Here is a 16,840-nt window from a genome sequence, read left to right as displayed (position 1 = left end):
GGCCAGATCTGTGTCTTGCCACAATTCTGTCTCTGAGCTCTTCAGGCAGTTCCTTTGACCTCATGATTCTCATTTGCTCTGACATGCACTGTGAGCTGTAAGGTCTTATATAGACAGGTGTGTGGCTTTCCTAATCAAGTCCAATCAGTATAATCAAACACAGCTGGACTCAAATGAAGGTGTAGAACCATCTCAAGGATGATCAGAAGAAATAGACAGCACCTGAGTTAAATATGAGTGTCACGGCAAAGGGTCTGAATACTTATGACCATGTGATATTTCAGTTTTTCTTTTTTAATAAATTTGCAAAAATTTCTACATTTCTGTTTTTTTCTGTCAAGATGGGGTGCTGAGTGTACATTACTGAGAAATAAAACGAACTTTTTTGATTTTTGGAAAATGGCTGCAATGAAACAAAGAGTGAAAAATTTAAAGGGGTCTGAATACTTTCCGTACCCACTGTAAATAATCTTTACAAATTCAATAGGGACCTCGCACGGTCGTGCTCGGGCCCTAAAAATTAAAGCTGCAAGCAGCGTTGGGCGGGCCCTCGCACTTGTAGCGCGTCCGGGAGCTCTGTTGGTGCGGATGTGAATTTGCTACGCGGTTCCGACGCCGCATGAAGGTGTTATATGTCACTTCCTGTGTCCCCTATGTGGAGCTACATAGCACTTGGCGCTATGAATATAAATCAATATTGGTGTGTAGATATGTTCAAGCCAGGACAGTTATCAAGCACGTAACGTTTGGTGCAGATGTGAGCATGTACACTGAAGTTACAACAACTTCCTGTGTCATGGCAAAGACTTGATCTTTGACGCCACGCCATGGACACGCCCATTGACGAAAACTCACAGATAGCACAACTTTTCATCTTCAATGCCTTCAGAAATTTGAAGTCGGTCGGACTAAATCCCTAGGAGGAGTTCGTTAAAGTACGGAGTGTGTAAATCATCCAAAATTTGACGTAAAATTCAAAATGGCCTACTTCCTGTTGATTTTAGGGAATCGCTCCAAGAGGCTTTTTTGTGCGTCTGGACAAGATACACGTACCACAGAAAATTCATGCACGTAGGTGAAACGTGCGGCGGGGGCTGCTTCGTTAAAAGTCACTTGCTGTTGCCAGCAGGTGGCGCTATGACTGTGGGTGAATGTCAGCATGTACATGTGTTCAGGGCGGGACTCTCATCCTACATGTACAGTTTGGTGCAGATGTGAGCATATACACTGAAGTTACGACAACTTCCTGTTTCATGGCGAAGAGTTGATCTTTGACGCCACGGACATGCCCATTGACGAAAACTCGCAAATAGCACAACTTTTTATCGTCAATGCCTTTAGAAGGCACAGCAGAAATTTGACGTCGATCCGACTAAATCCCTAGGAGGAGTTCTTTAAAGTACGGAGTGTGTAAATCATCCAAAAATGGCCGTAAAATTCAAAATGGCCGACTTCCTGTTGGGTTTAGGGTATGGGTCCTGTCAATGGAGCCTACTTTGCAGAAAAAAAATTAGCAGGGTGTTCAAATACTTATTTTCCTCACTATATAATCTTTACAAATTCAATAGGGACCTCGCACGGTCGTGCTCGGGCCCTAATAATCTTTACAAATTCAATAGGGATCTCGCACGGTTCGTGCTCGGGCCCTAATAATCCTTACTATTTCAACAGGGACCTCGCACGGTTCGTGCTGGGGCCCTAAAAATCTTTACAATTTCAATAGGGACCTCACACGGTTCGTGCTCGGGCCCTAATAATAATAATCTTTACAGTTTCAACAGGGACCTCGCACGGTTCGTGCGCGGGACCTAAAAAAATATATATATAATCTTTACAAATTCAATAGGGACCTCGCACGGTCGTGCTCGGGCCCTAATAATCTTTACAAATTCAGTAGGGATCTCGCACGGTTCGTGCTTGGGCCCTAAAAATCTTTACAATTTCAATAGGGACCTCACACGGTTCGTGCTCGGGCCCTAATTAAATCCTTAACAACACCACTATATATAGTTGACCGGACGTCCCGAAAAATCCTGGACAGTCCCGAATTACGAGCAGTTATCTCGACCCCTTTCCGGTTTGTCCTGAAAATTAGACCTAACATGAGATTTGATTATAGCCAAATTAAACATATAGGCCTACTGATCGTTGTATAGTTCTCTTGCTCCAGCAGGGGTATCTGTACATTGTGTCAACAGCGTTTATAGCCACAAAGTAACACTCGTGCTCTTTTCCCCTTTTTGTTTTCTTGTGGTTAGTGGAATTTACAGTGTAGTTTCAGGCAGCCACGGCACGGCGGAGAGATCTGACGCGTGTTGCAAAGACAGATGTGACACTGCACTGATGACATAAATAAAATAAATATAAAAACTAGTTAAAAGATGTTTTCTTGTCTTCTGAGTCGGGAATAAATTTGTGGTGGAGGATTTCCTCATAAAAATATTCAGTTAAATGCAAAATATATTTTGCTTTTAGAAGTTTCAGTCCGCAAATATGAAATGATATTCAAAAACCCATTTCAGACAATGCAAATGAGTGCTGCAACACATGATATCATAAAAGGAGTATTTGTGCTATGGAGCTTACATTGTTGTTTTCTGTGTGCAGTCCCAGTGGCTCGATGCTGTCCAGCTTGGAGCAGGTGAAGACCTACCTGCTGACAGATGGAACCTGCAAATGTGGCCTGGAGTGCCCACTCATTCTCCACAAGGTAATGTTTTTGTACTGATTCATTTAAAACAAAGCAGTCGGTGGAGATTTTACAGCTGCCTTTAAACTGGGCTCCAGAAGACATTTTAATTAAAGATTAAGATGGAAGTCCCAGTCTGCAAATTAAATTTAAATGCTGTTGCCCAAAAAAAGTACAGCTAAACAAAGGGATTAAAAACTGTCAATCAATCCTAAACTTGCTTTAGCAGATGGCATTTCTGTACGAGAATGTTCTTCCTTTTTATAAAAAGTTTTTTTCATTGGGTAAGAAAAAGGTAGTAAAAGGAACCGTTGTAAACTAAATGTCATGCAATAGCAGTTGACATCAAAGAGGATTTTGGTTTTGTTTGGGGAATCACGTGTCTGATCCCGTCCCTGCTGTTTGGAGACATAGGATGAAATGAAGTGTACCACTGAATACTTTTTGTTTCTTAAGTACATACTCATAGTTACTCAGCTCGGAGGAGAAGTAGAAGTCAGTGAAGACATTGCGTGCTTTGTTGTGCTGGGGTTTTGACCACTCTATCATGTTATTCAGAGAGTCCGTGGGGTCTTAAAGTCTTAAAGGGTAATAAATGGGCTTAATTATGTGAAAATTAATCCCATTACAAATGTGAAAATACTGTGTAGAAAAAAAATAATATTGTGTGCTAAAAGTGTGGGTGAATGTATTGTAGCACAGCCAAAATTACTAGATGGGCACCGCGTTGCGACTGTGTGATTCTGCTCTGTAACATTAGGCGCAGGGATCTACAGTGCGAGCATTTCACTGTCATTCGCCCCTAAGAATAGATCCGTGCAAACTGACCGTAATCTTCCACCATGCCGGACACCCCCTGGGCCATTCAAAACATAACTGAGCTCCGTGGCCCCTCGAACAACCCCATTACTCAAACGAGTGAGATGCACCACCAGCAGCTGAATCGGTAAGACAGAAAAAAACAGGGAAAATATAAGCAGCGTTTGGGTTTGGATAACGTTAGCTGGCTATTTAGCTGAATCTGTGCCTTTTATTGAAACACGTTCAACTTTTCATAAAGCCGATGTGCTCGTCAGTGTCACTTTTTGGGAACAGATCAATCACAGCCTGAATGGAGCGGGACATTAAAAAAAAGTTTGATGTGCTACAGCTCAACTTAACCAATCGTTCTGTATAAATTGTTATGATTATTGAAGATTGTTTGTAGCCTGCTTAAAATTAAAGAGATTAACTAGCATGTAGAGCATTTTTCTTTCACAAAGTTAATGAATAAAAACAAGGCCAAAATGAAACTGTAACTGGAATTAGTATTATAATAGTGATATGCTATATACTGTAGACTACTATTATATGAAATTATAATGAATATAGTAACATCATATAAATAACATCTGTATCAACAATTTACTATTATACTTTTAACATAATGTTATAATATCATACTAATAAAGTCATTTATACAAGTTCCTCCTCCAGGTTGTGGATAGATGTAGATTTAGCCAGAGTCAGGATGCCGGTGTGCCAGGATGTGCTTTTTACACACAACACTTTTCAAGGTGTGTTTCCTACTTAACCGGTTACAGATCAAAGTGGCTCCGCAGTCTTAAAATATGTTGAAAAGGTCTTAAAAGGTATTGAATTTTACTTCAGGATTCCTGTATACCCTGTTATTGTAAACTTCAATCTATGCCATACATTTGATTAATTGTTCCATTTAAGTGCTAAGTGTACATGAATGGGAAAACATTTGATTTAATATTCCAAAAGCCTCATATGATTTTAAGGTTTGTTCATTTTAATTGTTCATTTAATTTCTTTTACAAGAATGTAATGACATTTAGAAGTTTGTTCCTTTTGGTAATTGCTTGTAAAAACTGACTTGTGTCACGAGTAGATGTTGATTGATGACGGGGATCAGGAACTTTTCCTGAACTGGCTATAAGTCACTGAGAATGTGTATTAGCTAAATGTCCTTTCAGATTATGATATTTTAATGCAGAGCAGACAATCAGCTCTTGATGTGTCTTGGCCTCGAGATAGGACACATTACTTATTTGACATGCGTTACCACAGCTAGGAAGGAGAGAAAGGTAAAGAGGGAAGAATGAGGAGTAAACATGTCTGTGCGGAGGAAATAGTGTCACACTAGTCAAACCAAGGTGAAAACAACTTCTGACAGGTTATTGTGTATGAGTGTTTTGTTGTTTTGTCGAAATGGTCTTTTGAGTGTCAAAAAGTCACTCGTCAGCTTAAAAGGTGGCTGTAAAAACATTGTAGTTTTGTCCTTTACGGAACACGGTGGCTCTGGTCAGCTTGAATGAATGTGAGTGACAGTGAATTCCAATTGTGACGAGTTTTCACGGTCGGAAAAAGGATAAAAATGTCCAGAGAAAGCTCTCAAACCACTCCTGCAGCATAATCCACTTCTCCACTCCTATTCCATATGCTCATCATGTAAGAAATAAATTGCTGACCTCTTCTGCTCAACTCTGTGACAGACCAAACAAATGTCGGGGTGCTGGGAGGTGTCCACTGTTACTGTCACATTACATGGGGTAATCTGACCGATTATCCTTCTTGAAGCAAAATTTGTCCATAACCCACTGTGTCTGTCGGATCAGGCCAATATGAAGCTGATATCTGGGAAATGTTGACATCTCTGCTCTATTAATGTTTTAATAAAGCAGATGTTACCCGCACCCTCCCCCGCACCCAAAACATTCTCTCATGACTTGTAGGGGCATCACCCTTTTGAGCAAAAGTAAAAAAACATAAAATTATTTTAATGTATTTATCTGTTCAAATCTTTTTCCTCAGGTGTTCAATTTCGACCCTGGGGCAGCTGTCAAACAGAGGACGGCGGAGGATGTGAAAGCAGATGAAGATGTCACCAAACTCTGCATTCACAAGAGGAAACTTCTCGCTGTGGCCACGCTGCACAAGAGCATGGAGACACACCCACCTCTGACGCTGACCAGTCCAGGGGGGGGTACGAGTACAAAATCCAGTTGTTCAAACTTATTTGAACTTGAAAATCAATGTTTCAGTTTGACTGCAGCCTTCAGACACATAACATAATATCCAGAGGTAAGCCGGTTTGTGCTTCGACGCATTAACTCAGAAACACCAGCAACCAGTGAAAGGTTGGTGAAATATTGGTGTTAATTTAGTCCACATTACCAGCCAGTTTAGAAGGAAATCTCTTTAATGTTGATTAGACTATTCTAATTGACAACACACAGAATCAATGTAGCAAGTGATTTGGGGTTTTCGAGCCTTTGTTTTCAGAAATTATACAAAAATTAAATTTTTTATTGTTTTGTGGTTACTTTTTTTTTCTTATTGTTTAGACTTCTGCTTTAGAGATCAAGCAGTTTATGTACTGATATTAACTACAGTAGTTTGTCATTTTTATGGTTTGCCAGCCACTGTGGCCTGTAGATAACGATGACTTTCCTGCCCTGCCTAAAATTTTCTCTGTGTTGGTATTGATTTAACTCAAATGTGCTTTGTTTGGCCTTAAGGTACATCATCTGTGGTTGCTGTGCATTCGACGACTCAACGAGCAATGAGGACTAAACCTCACGATGGCCTGCCCAATGCTGTTGGCCCAGACTGCAAGAATCCTTTCAAGATGATAATGGCAGCTGGACAACAGCACCAGCAGAGACTGTATCCACCCCAGGAGATGGGAGGAGCCCAGCAGCCAGAGCTCTACTCTGGGTACTCAAGGCCGCAGAGGTTGGGCAGTGGGGAGCCAGGCCCCAAATCCCCTTACCGGGGTGGGTATGGAGGTATGCTGAGCCCACCACCCTCCAGTGCTAAGCTTTATGGAGATGGCTCTCAGTCTCCCAGTGCAGAGACTCTAGGCAGCCCTGAGGGCTTTCCAAGGACCAATCCTTGTGGGTTTCCAGGAGCTGGCAGTCCTGGCTCAGCCTCCATCCATGGGAACACTAGGACGCCTCTTTCCCCACCCAGTTTAATGCTCCATGGTTCCCCTGCGGGCCAGCCATCCTGCGCAATGACAGGAAGGACTAGCACACCCCTTTCTCCGACGGCCACTGCCAAAAGCCCTGTCATGAACATGAACATGCCGCGGGGGAACTTCCCCCCTGGCATGGATATGCCCCGTGCAACATTTCATCATAAAACACAGCCCCCTGTACATCCCGTACCACCACCTCCATCTATACCACCTTCCTGTGCCCTTCAAAAAAGGCAGTTGACCTCCGAAAAAGACCCCTTAGGCATCCTGGACCCCATCCCAAGCAAGCTAGTCAGCCAGCCCCACACCAACGTACCAAACCCCTCCAACTTCCAGTCTAACATCCACTCTCAGGTACCAATGATGAATGTAAACATACCCCCTCCCGCTATTGTTCCCTTGCCAAGCAACTTACCTTTACCCACAGTGAAGCCTGGGCCTGTGGGGCATGGCGGCCATGTTCAAAGGACTCAACAGGGTGGTCCGGCTTCCTCCATGTCTCCCTCTCCTGTCACTTCCCCTGTCCACATGGCTGGACCTGCCCATGGGAGAATGGAGGCCTCCCCTCATCGTTCACGCTCATCCTCCACCTCCTCTGACCATGGGAACTTTGCAATGCCCTCAGGGCACCAGGCCCCATGTGGCACCATGAAGGTCCCTCCTCGCTCTCCCAGGTCAGCTATGGGATCTCCCAGGCCAGCTATGCCCTCCAGCCCCTCCACCAACAAAACTGACCCTCTCCACCAGTATAAAGACTCCCAGCTGCTGCCAGGGATGGGAAATTCGATTGGCACCCAGCAGCACAGCAACCCTATGTACTCACCCACTTCTTCCTCATCATCATCCTCTTCTCTGGCACTCCCCAGCGCTTCCCAGAAGGGCCACCCTGGACTCCTGGGGATGCCCCTCAACCAGATCCTTAACCAACAGAATGCCGCATCCTTCCCTGCCAGCAGTCTCTTGTCAGCCGCAGCCAAAGCACAGCTAGCAAATCAAAACAAACTCAGCGCTGCTGGCAACAGCACTGCTGGCATGGCTGGTGGTGGTGTTGGTATGGCAGGCATGGGGGCAGGTGGAGGAGGCAATGGAGCAGGTGGCGGGCACCCTGGCTCTATAAGTGGCCCTCGAGGCATGGAGGGACTCAGCACTTTAAACCCAATGCTCCCGCCAAACTCCACCATGCTGCTCAACACTCCTGAAGGCCAGAGTGGTCGGGCGGCTCTTAGAGACAAGCTCATGGCCCAGCAGAGGGACCCCATGCGCAAACGGAGGCAGTCGTCGGGCAGCTCTGTTGTAAATCATGACAACAGTAACAACATGGTCTACAACATGCTTAACAAACGAGGTATGGGAGGACCCCACATGCCAGGGCCCAGTGCCACTGAGCAGCTACGAAAAGTGGGCCGACTTGGAAACCTTCCCCCAAACACCTCCATGGCCCAGCTTCTCCAGTCCATGAGCTGCCAGAGCTCCCATAGCCTGGTTGGGAACAGCCATCGTCCAGGTCTTAGTCCCGGCCTAGGGCCTGGTCCTCAAGGAGCTGCACAGCTGCACTACAACGACAGCACAGGTATGGTCCCTGGTGGCCCTCAGCAAAACCTCCTAGCTCAGCAGAGGCTGCGGGGTCCAGGAGATGCCATGCAGCACTGCCAGAACATTGACACTTCTGGGGGTCATCTGGGCTCTCGTCCAGGCCAGTTCCCTGACATGATGGCCCATATGCAGGCCTCTACAATGAGTAATTGTGGGCCTATGGGGCCAGGAGGTGGACCGGTGGGCCCTGATGGCATGCCGCTGGGACGTCCCAACACTAACCCCCCACCGCTGTCCCATCCTGGCCCTCACCCCTCACAACCGAACCTCGTTCACAGTATGGGGCGGACTAACATGTTGGTGATGTCCCATGGAGGAGGTGATGCAAGTTGTACACAGACCATCTCTGATACAGGTGAGACATCAGCCCCACTGCTCAGAAACTGTATGATACGTAGAAAGAAGGCTGAGTTATGTTTGTTTCTTTTCAATACTTTACCCATAGTATGTCCATGTGCTGCTAAATATTTCAATTTAGAGACATTGATACTTCAAGGCACGATTTTATTATTTCATTTAGGGAAATTTAATTATTGTCTCTATTTTCTAGACATATTTCTGACATTTGCTTTTCATGGCTTAAACAATTGTAGTTATGTTTATAATGTAAGCATGACCGTGATTGCAGTCATCATAGTGACTAGTGATTAGACTTTTGTCCAGTATTTTTATCAGTTGTTGAAATGGCAATATAAGATATGTAATAAGATGCTAAAAGCTGCTTAGATCATTAATGATAATAATCCTCAACACTAAATTTAGCAAAATAATTGGAACGATCATTTCAGCTCTGCATTTACATCCACCCAACTAGTAAATGTGGTAGCTGAGTAGCTACTTTAATAACCCCCTACTTCCATTTATAAAAATCATAAAAATAATAATTAGATGGTGACATTTCAAAACAACTGACAGTACACAAAGTAAGCAGCCAGTCCAAACTGACCTCCCTCTGGCTGGAGGATTCTGTTGATATCCTGTGTAGCTAATGAGTGTATATGCCCCTCCCTTCCTTGTGATAAGCTAGTTGTTGGATGAAGATGTGGTTTCTATGGTTATGAGTGAACTAAAACCAAAGGATTTAGGTGATAGGCCCCGAGCCTAGACAGTTGGGCTCCTCCAGTATCTCTGTGCTAATGAGCAGGCCCCTCATCTTTGGAAGCTCAACTAATTGTCAGTCAGCCATTGTTTCTCTTTGTTTTATTTGTATGCTAGCATCAGTCTATGGTGTAAGAAGATGGAAATGGGACCTGGATCACGCTTTAAGGGAAGCAGTCCAGATAGGGTGCTCTAAAGAGCTTCTCCCAGCTAGCTGGTCGCTATAGTAACGATAGACCCTGAATAGAGACCAGAGAGAAACCTTTGATGAGGGTTTAGGCCTGTGTGTGTGTTTGAATGACTTTGTGTACACGTCTATGACTACTTGTGTATTACAGTGTGTGCACTTCTGTTAAATTGTGTGACTGAATTTTTTTTTTTTTTTGTGTGTGTGTGGACACACATTTGCGTTAGTGTCTGTTTTGAAAGCACTGAATAGACCTAGATCTTTTTTCCCTTTCTTGCCTGCCGTGGGACTGGACTATGAGTTGTATGTCTGTGTGTCCTCATACGGTTTATAATGGAGATATCACCAAGGTCCGCTGCAGGCCATCTGTTCTTATCATGTTATTCTGTATTTCTCCGAAGTCAAGTAATTGAAATTCAGGTGGTCCTGTGAAGGGAGGGTAGGAGGTAGCCCATGACGTTTGAGGTAGGGATGGGAGGAAAACCGTTGTTACATATTGCAGTTTTGACATTTACAATTTTCCATTCTTTGTTTATGAGTCAACTAGGGAGTCCTGATCACGTATTTCGTCAATTTAATATTGGGTATCTACAGATCCCATGTCCGATACGATACTAGGATTTGCATAAATGTTAATTAAATATGTATCTGACACATAATAACAGCTGTATCCACCTTACTTTTCACTGTTTGATCCTGGTTAAAAACTATAAAGTTGATCAGCTTAAATGATATCAGGGTACCAGCAGGGTCTTAAAAGTAATAAAAAATTTAATTTAATATTCTCAAAGTAAGGACTTAAAAGTATTAAATTTTGTTCACAAAGGTCTTAATTTTTTCTTTTCCTTTTGTGGGATTGAATAAACTACTGCAGTGCCCGTTCACAGGGGTCAATGTGACACTTCCCTGCGCTTTTTGTTCAAAATGTGTCTCACATTGGTTTCACCTACAGCAGTGGTCAGCAATAGGCGGCCTGCAGGCCAAATTAAATAAATAAATACTTTTGATGGAGGCTGCTGCTGAAATAGGTCTTAGTCATGTCAGCAACAGTTACTCACATAATCACTTCCTCTTGCTAGAGTAGATTAAGTGTACTTCTCTGTTTATTCTCTTTTCAAAATAATTGTAACTCAATTATTTGCTCAACCCCTCAGCCTGTTTTTATTTTCCATTTAAGTCTTTTAACCCTGATTGTACACTGCACTGTAACTTTTATTATATTTTAATGTGTATTTTTTCAATTTCCCTATGTTGCTTTTAAACTTTTTTATATTTCCCTGTTGCTTTTATGTTTTATGTAAAGCACTTTGAATTACCTTGTTGTTGAATGTGCTATACAAATAAACTTGCCTTGCCTTAGATTGTGACTACAAAATTAAAGCGCGGGAAAGTTTTGCTTTATTTCCAGTTGAATTGAGAGCTTTTTCTTTGAAAGTTCTGAAAGACAAGAAAAGAGTCTGCGACTTGCTTAACATATCTCTGAAATCAGATGTTTCTGTCAGGAAACTGAGAAGCGCAGGACTTCCCTCTGCCTGGAGATGCAGGGGAAATTAACATAAACGTCCATAGGTTGATGGATGTACATCAATCGCCGGGACACACACACTCGAGCACATGCTTTACTGTGAACAGTCTTTTCATAATTTATTTGTTAAGGAGGGGGAAAAAATATGTTTGCACGAGGGGGGATGGAAATTCACACCCGCCACCCTCCAAATGCGCGTGGATTTTCCGTTTGGCGGCTAAATGTTGGAAGGCCACCCACCACATTGGCAGGTAAATATATTTGGCATGATATCGCCATATAATTTGTAATTAGCAGCAGAAGGACGTTCGTGTTTGTTGTGAGTCGCACGTGAATTGGTCCCCAATGTACCAAGGGATCTAAAATTGCGTAACACACGGATTAGGGGGGTTCATTAGGGCCCGAGCAGGAACCGTGCGAGGTCCCTATTGAATTTGTAAAGATTATTATTTTAATTTTTTGTTCTGCAAAATAATTCTGCTCAATTTTGGGGACCTGAGCATACTCGAAAACTCACCAAACTTTGCACACATGTCAGAACTGGTGAAAAGTTTCGTATTTTATGGGTTTCGCGCATGGGTGTGGCAAAATGACTCGCTAGCACCACCTAGAAAATTGGAAAAAATTAGCCCCTCGTTCACGTTCAACCTACATGCACGTAATTTTCTGGGGACATGTATCATATCAAGACGCACAAAAAAGCCTCAAGAACCCATACCCTAAACTCAACAGGAAGTCGGCCATTTTAAATTTTACGGCCATTTTTGGATGATTTACACACTTCGTACTTTAACGAACTCCTCCTAGGGATTTAGTCGGATCGACATCAAAGATCAACTCTTCGCCATGACACAGGAAGTTGTTGTAACTTCAGTGTATATGCTCACATCTGCACCAAACTGTACATGTAGGATGAGAGTCCCGCCCTGAACACATGTACCACCACATGCGCCTCCTGCTGGCAACAGGAAGTGACTTTTATCGAAGCAGCCCCCGCCGCACGTTTCACCTACATGTACGAATTTTCTGTGGTACGTGTATCATGTCCAGGCGTACCAAAAAGCCTCTTGGAGCGATGCCCTAAACCCAACAGGAAGTCGGCCATTTTGAATTTTACGGCAATTTTTGGATGATTTACACACTTCGTACTTTAACGAACTCTGTCGGATCGACATCCAATTTCTGCTTTGCCTTCTAAAGGCACTGACGATGAAAAGTTGTGCTATCTGTGACATATAACCCCTTCATGCAGCGTCCGAAGCACGTAGCAAATTCACAGCCGCACCGGCAGAGCTCCAGAATATGCAACGCAGCTGCCTCACACCCCAACGCGCTACACATGCAAGGGCCCGCCCAACGCCCAATAAAGCATACTTACAGGTTGTGATTGTTAATTTCCAGGCCCAAACAGAGTTGCATCGTCTTTTAGGACTAAACATTGTGACGATCTAACGTTATGCTGCCTTGCTGAAAAATGCTACCATAGCGCACATTGATAGACTCGACTCTACTCGGCCCTGCTCCATTTTCCATTGCAGATGGTACCCAGAGATAGTACATAGCTTGTCGTCATAGCGACGCCACACACTACTGCCGCGACATAATGTTCAATGCGACACACACCAGCGATCCACCCAGCTTTCTTTTTTTTTTAAGTTAAAACGTTTCACCATTCCTCAGAGTGTAAAGACAGATAAGCGGTATGAAAATCTTCCAACTGTGTTTTCCTCTGCCGTTGTTGCTGCAGCGGTCTGTGTGACGGCGGGAGCAGAAGTCTCTGTGAGCGGGCGGCTGGCCGGCCTCACACGCTCCTCCCGTGGGTTGGCACAGGCATCCCCCGCAGCCACTTGCGGAGCTCCTCAACTCCGAAAATATTCAAGCACATTTTTGTTCCGTGTCCGTGCACAGCTGATTTCTCACCTCAAAACTTCTCAGAAGTGGATTTAGTGATGAAATTCCATACGAAACTGTAAAATATAAAACTTTCTGTTGCTGGCCTCTGTCTGGTGCACGCAATGATGATGCAGTGAATAGTGTATATTCTCTCTGACCAATCAGCAGTCTGTTGTGTTTTCACGTTACGTTTTAGTATCCCTCAGCTCGCTTGGAACCTCGACGGAGGTGAGACGAAAAACAGTACCTGGAAGCAGATCCAGGTACAACATTTCTATAATGGTAAATCAAACAAAGGCGAGTCGAGCCAAAGGGCCTCTGCTCAGACTAGCTTGGTTTGAGTGCGTGTCTGACCCCGCTAGCCGCTTGGTAAGCTTTCTGACGCGTTTTCATTGTGACGTCACAAGTAAAGGAAGTGAAGGGCTGGACTACAAACGAGCTGTTTTCAAGCGGTTCAGAGCAGAGCTTTCTGTGGGAGATGGGAACTCCCTTTGGGCTGGACTTTGGGCTTTTTCACTTTGCAAACTTGTTACTTGCACAAAAAAGATATATAACTCAATAAAGGAGAGGGGAAAAGCCAAAAAGCATAATGCCACCTCTTTAAAGAAAGGATCAGATAGTGACACCAGTCCATTAAAATATGCCCAGATAGGGCCCCGATACAGTGGACACACCTGTAATGTAAAACTAAAAAGAGCCATCAAAATTATTTAACTTAAATGGCTAATTTGTTGTGGGCCATGGACCTTGTCACTTTTTTGGCCTGGTTGTGGTGTAGACTGCCATGTGTGTCCTGTTGTATGTTGATAATAAAAAAATTGTTTTAGTCACTTTTGAAGTGAAATGCCAAGCATCATTCTTAAGCCCACTTGTCCTCATTTATACACATTATAAGTCAGATATATTGTCATCATTGATGTGGACACGAATTGGAGATGAAAGCTTTAGAGTTGCCATTGTAAGCAGTCGTGTTTTTGTGTTTACATTCAGTATTTCTCACCAAAATGCATTGAACATATCATTAAGACCTAACAAACATGTGGAATGCATTTTTAAATAAATTTACAATGGTTTTCTTAAACCTGCAGTTAACATTGACTTGCGGTCCTGTGCTTCTACTTTTTTAATTGGTGCTTTGCTCCCATTCATGTATATTCTTATGTCATGATCGTTAAACAGGTAATGCAAAAACAATTAGGGGACCGTTTCATTGAAACATTGCTCTGAAGTGTTTCTAGTGGCCCAAATTCATTGTGGTTTTTTTGAAATAAGAAAAGAAATTGCCACTATCTAGGGCCCCTGTTGACAAAAGCACATAAGCACTCCACAGGCCCTTGGGATAAAGAAATATTCTGGCAGATGTTATGCCTTTGAGCAGCTCTGTAGATTTTCACATACTTGAAGATAATTTGGATGACATGTTGAGGATCTTAAGAGCACTGAAAGCTCTTTGAAAGTGGCCCAGTCAGTGGCTTTTTAGCATTAGCCTGTAACCATCTGTTTCTAGACAGCTAGTGAGCTTTGAACAGCCCATCAACAGACATCCCCCACGCCACACAAGACCTCATGCCACCCAGCTGACCCCCCCCCCCCCCCCCCCCCCACCAGCAAGCTAAAATCACCGACCCTCGTAACCCCCCTCGTCCACCCACACAGCTCCCCCAACAAGCTTTCTGGCAGTGGACAGCACCACCAATCATCACTTGGCTCCCATGGCAACCTCCCCCCCCCGGCAACAGCCGTCACTATATCATAGCAGTAGTGGAGGAAGGGGGGAGGGGGTTGGCCGAGTCGTGGCTGCCAGCGTTAAGAGAGGAGAGAGAGGGAAAGAAAGAAAAGAGGAGAAAAAAACCAGAGAGCACACACAGCTGTCCTTCAGCTACTTAGCATCGCACCAGCTGCTCCAGTCGCCACTCGTCCACACACACGCACAAAACACAGCATTAGGCCTCGGAGATTTTGTATTTGCTTCGGCTTTGTCTGCATAACATTGCTGTTGGGCTTTCTCTTCATTCATTGATACGTCTGTGGCCTTGATGTAAGTTGCTCATGTTCTGTCCTTGTACGCTTTGCTAACAAGTCTGTCTGCAGCACGTGTCTGGCATCGTGTCCTTCTGCTAGTTGGGTTCAACAGATTGTTAATGTACAACTTTTTTATTTAATTGTAAAAGTCTTTGTCGGGAAAGAGCTGGCCCAGCTTTGACATTCAACATTCTACAGAACTGCTCTCTCCTCAGAGAGACTGGTACCAGGAAAAAAAGTACAATGGCACCAGTTTAGAGAAATACCACTACTGTAGTTAAATTGTTTCTCTCAAAGCTCTAATTGCATAACATTCACACTCAAGGATGTAAATCCTGTCAAAAACTTGTGTGCAAATTTTTTAGCTAAGTTTCCTGTGTAGTGAATTTATTTGGGCCGCCCACCCAAATAGATCTGCTTCCACGCATTATTTTTCTGTTCTATGCAAAATCCTGAATGGAAATCCAATGGATCGCATTTTTGCAAGCTATGCTCAAATTATGTACTGATGTGCCATTATACACTGCAAAAGTTAGCCTAGCGGACATTTCCTCTACTCATAGCTTAGCAAATGACATATTATTAGGGGTCCAAGCCTGAATGGGGCTGGGAACCCCAGTACCAGCAGAGCTGGGAACCCTATGATTTTCGTTAGGATTTTTATTAGGGGTCAAAGCCCGAGTAGGATTCCCAGTACCAGCGGAGCTGGGAACCCTATTATTTTCACTCCAATTTTTAGGGCCCGAGCACGACCGTGCGAGGTCCCTATTGAATTTGTAAAGATTAAATATATTTTTAGGGCCCGAGCACGACCGTGCGAGGTCCCTATTGAATTTGTAAAGATTATATTTAGGGCCCGAGCACGACATGCGAGGTCCCTATTGAATTTGTAAGGATTATTTTTTCTGCAAAGTAAGCTCCATTTTGGGGACCTGAGCATACTCGAAAACTCACCAAACTTTGCACACATGTCAGAACTGGTGAAAAATTTCGTATTTTATGGGTTTCGCGCATGGGCGTGGCAAAATGACTCGCTAGCGCCACCTAGAAAATTGGAAAAAATTAGCCCCTCGTTCACGTTCAACATACATGCACGAAATTTTCTGGGGACATGTATCATATCAAGACGCACAAAAAAGCCTCAAGAACCCATATGCCCACATGCCGACATTCACCCACAGTCATAGCGCCACCTGCTGGCAACAGGAAGTGACCTTTAGCGAAGCAGCCCCTGCCGCACGTTTCACCTATGTGCACGAATTTTCTGTGGTGCGTGTATCTTGTCGAGACGCACAAAAAAGTCTCTTGGAGCCATAGCCTAAACCCAACAGGAAGTCGGCCATTTTGAATTTTTACGTCAATTTTTGGATGATTTACACACTCCGTACTTTAACGAACTCCTCCTAGGGATTTAGTCCGACCGACTTCCAATTTGTGCTGTGCCTTCTAAAGGCATTGAAGATGAAAAGTTGTGCTATTTGCGAGTTTTCGTCAATGGGCGTGTCCGTGGCGTGGCGTCAAAGATCAACTCTTCGCCATGACACAGGAAGTTGTTGTAACTTAAGTGTACATGCTCACATCTGAACCAAACTGTACATGTAGGATGAGAGTCCCACCCTGAACACATGTACATGCTGACATTCACCCACAGTCATAGCGCCACCTGCTGGCAACAGGAAGTGACTTTTAACGAAGCAGCCCCCGCTGCACGTTTTACCTACGTGCACGAATTTTCTGTGGTACGTGTATCTTGTCCAGACGCACAAAAAAGCCTCTTGGAGCGATGCCCTAAAACCAACAGGAAGTCGGCCATTTTGAATTTTACGTCAAATTTTGGATGATTTACAC

General features: G+C 43.9%; 1 protein-coding gene across 3 annotated transcripts in view; it reads left to right on the top strand.

Moving 5' to 3' along the window:
• The window catches only part of LOC123977727 (methyl-CpG-binding domain protein 5-like), a 51,683-nt gene that overhangs the window by 31,156 nt on the left and 3,687 nt on the right, over nucleotides 1-16,840 (top strand). For all 3 annotated transcript variants that reach the window (XM_046060669.1, XM_046060653.1, XM_046060661.1), the window contains exons 3-5: nucleotides 2,608-2,710; nucleotides 5,507-5,678; nucleotides 6,214-8,622. In XM_046060669.1, the coding sequence (XP_045916625.1) occupies nucleotides 2,608-2,710; nucleotides 5,507-5,678; nucleotides 6,214-8,622 (2,684 nt within the window). The remainder of the gene's footprint in view (nucleotides 1-2,607; nucleotides 2,711-5,506; nucleotides 5,679-6,213; nucleotides 8,623-16,840) is intronic.

This window comes from Micropterus dolomieu, linkage group LG01, assembly GCF_021292245.1.
Source record: "Micropterus dolomieu isolate WLL.071019.BEF.003 ecotype Adirondacks linkage group LG01, ASM2129224v1, whole genome shotgun sequence".
NCBI classification, from domain to species: Eukaryota; Metazoa; Chordata; class Actinopteri; order Centrarchiformes; family Centrarchidae; genus Micropterus; species Micropterus dolomieu.
The sequence above is the reverse complement of the archived record's forward strand: the minus strand, read 5'-3'. Positions and strand labels throughout refer to the sequence as shown.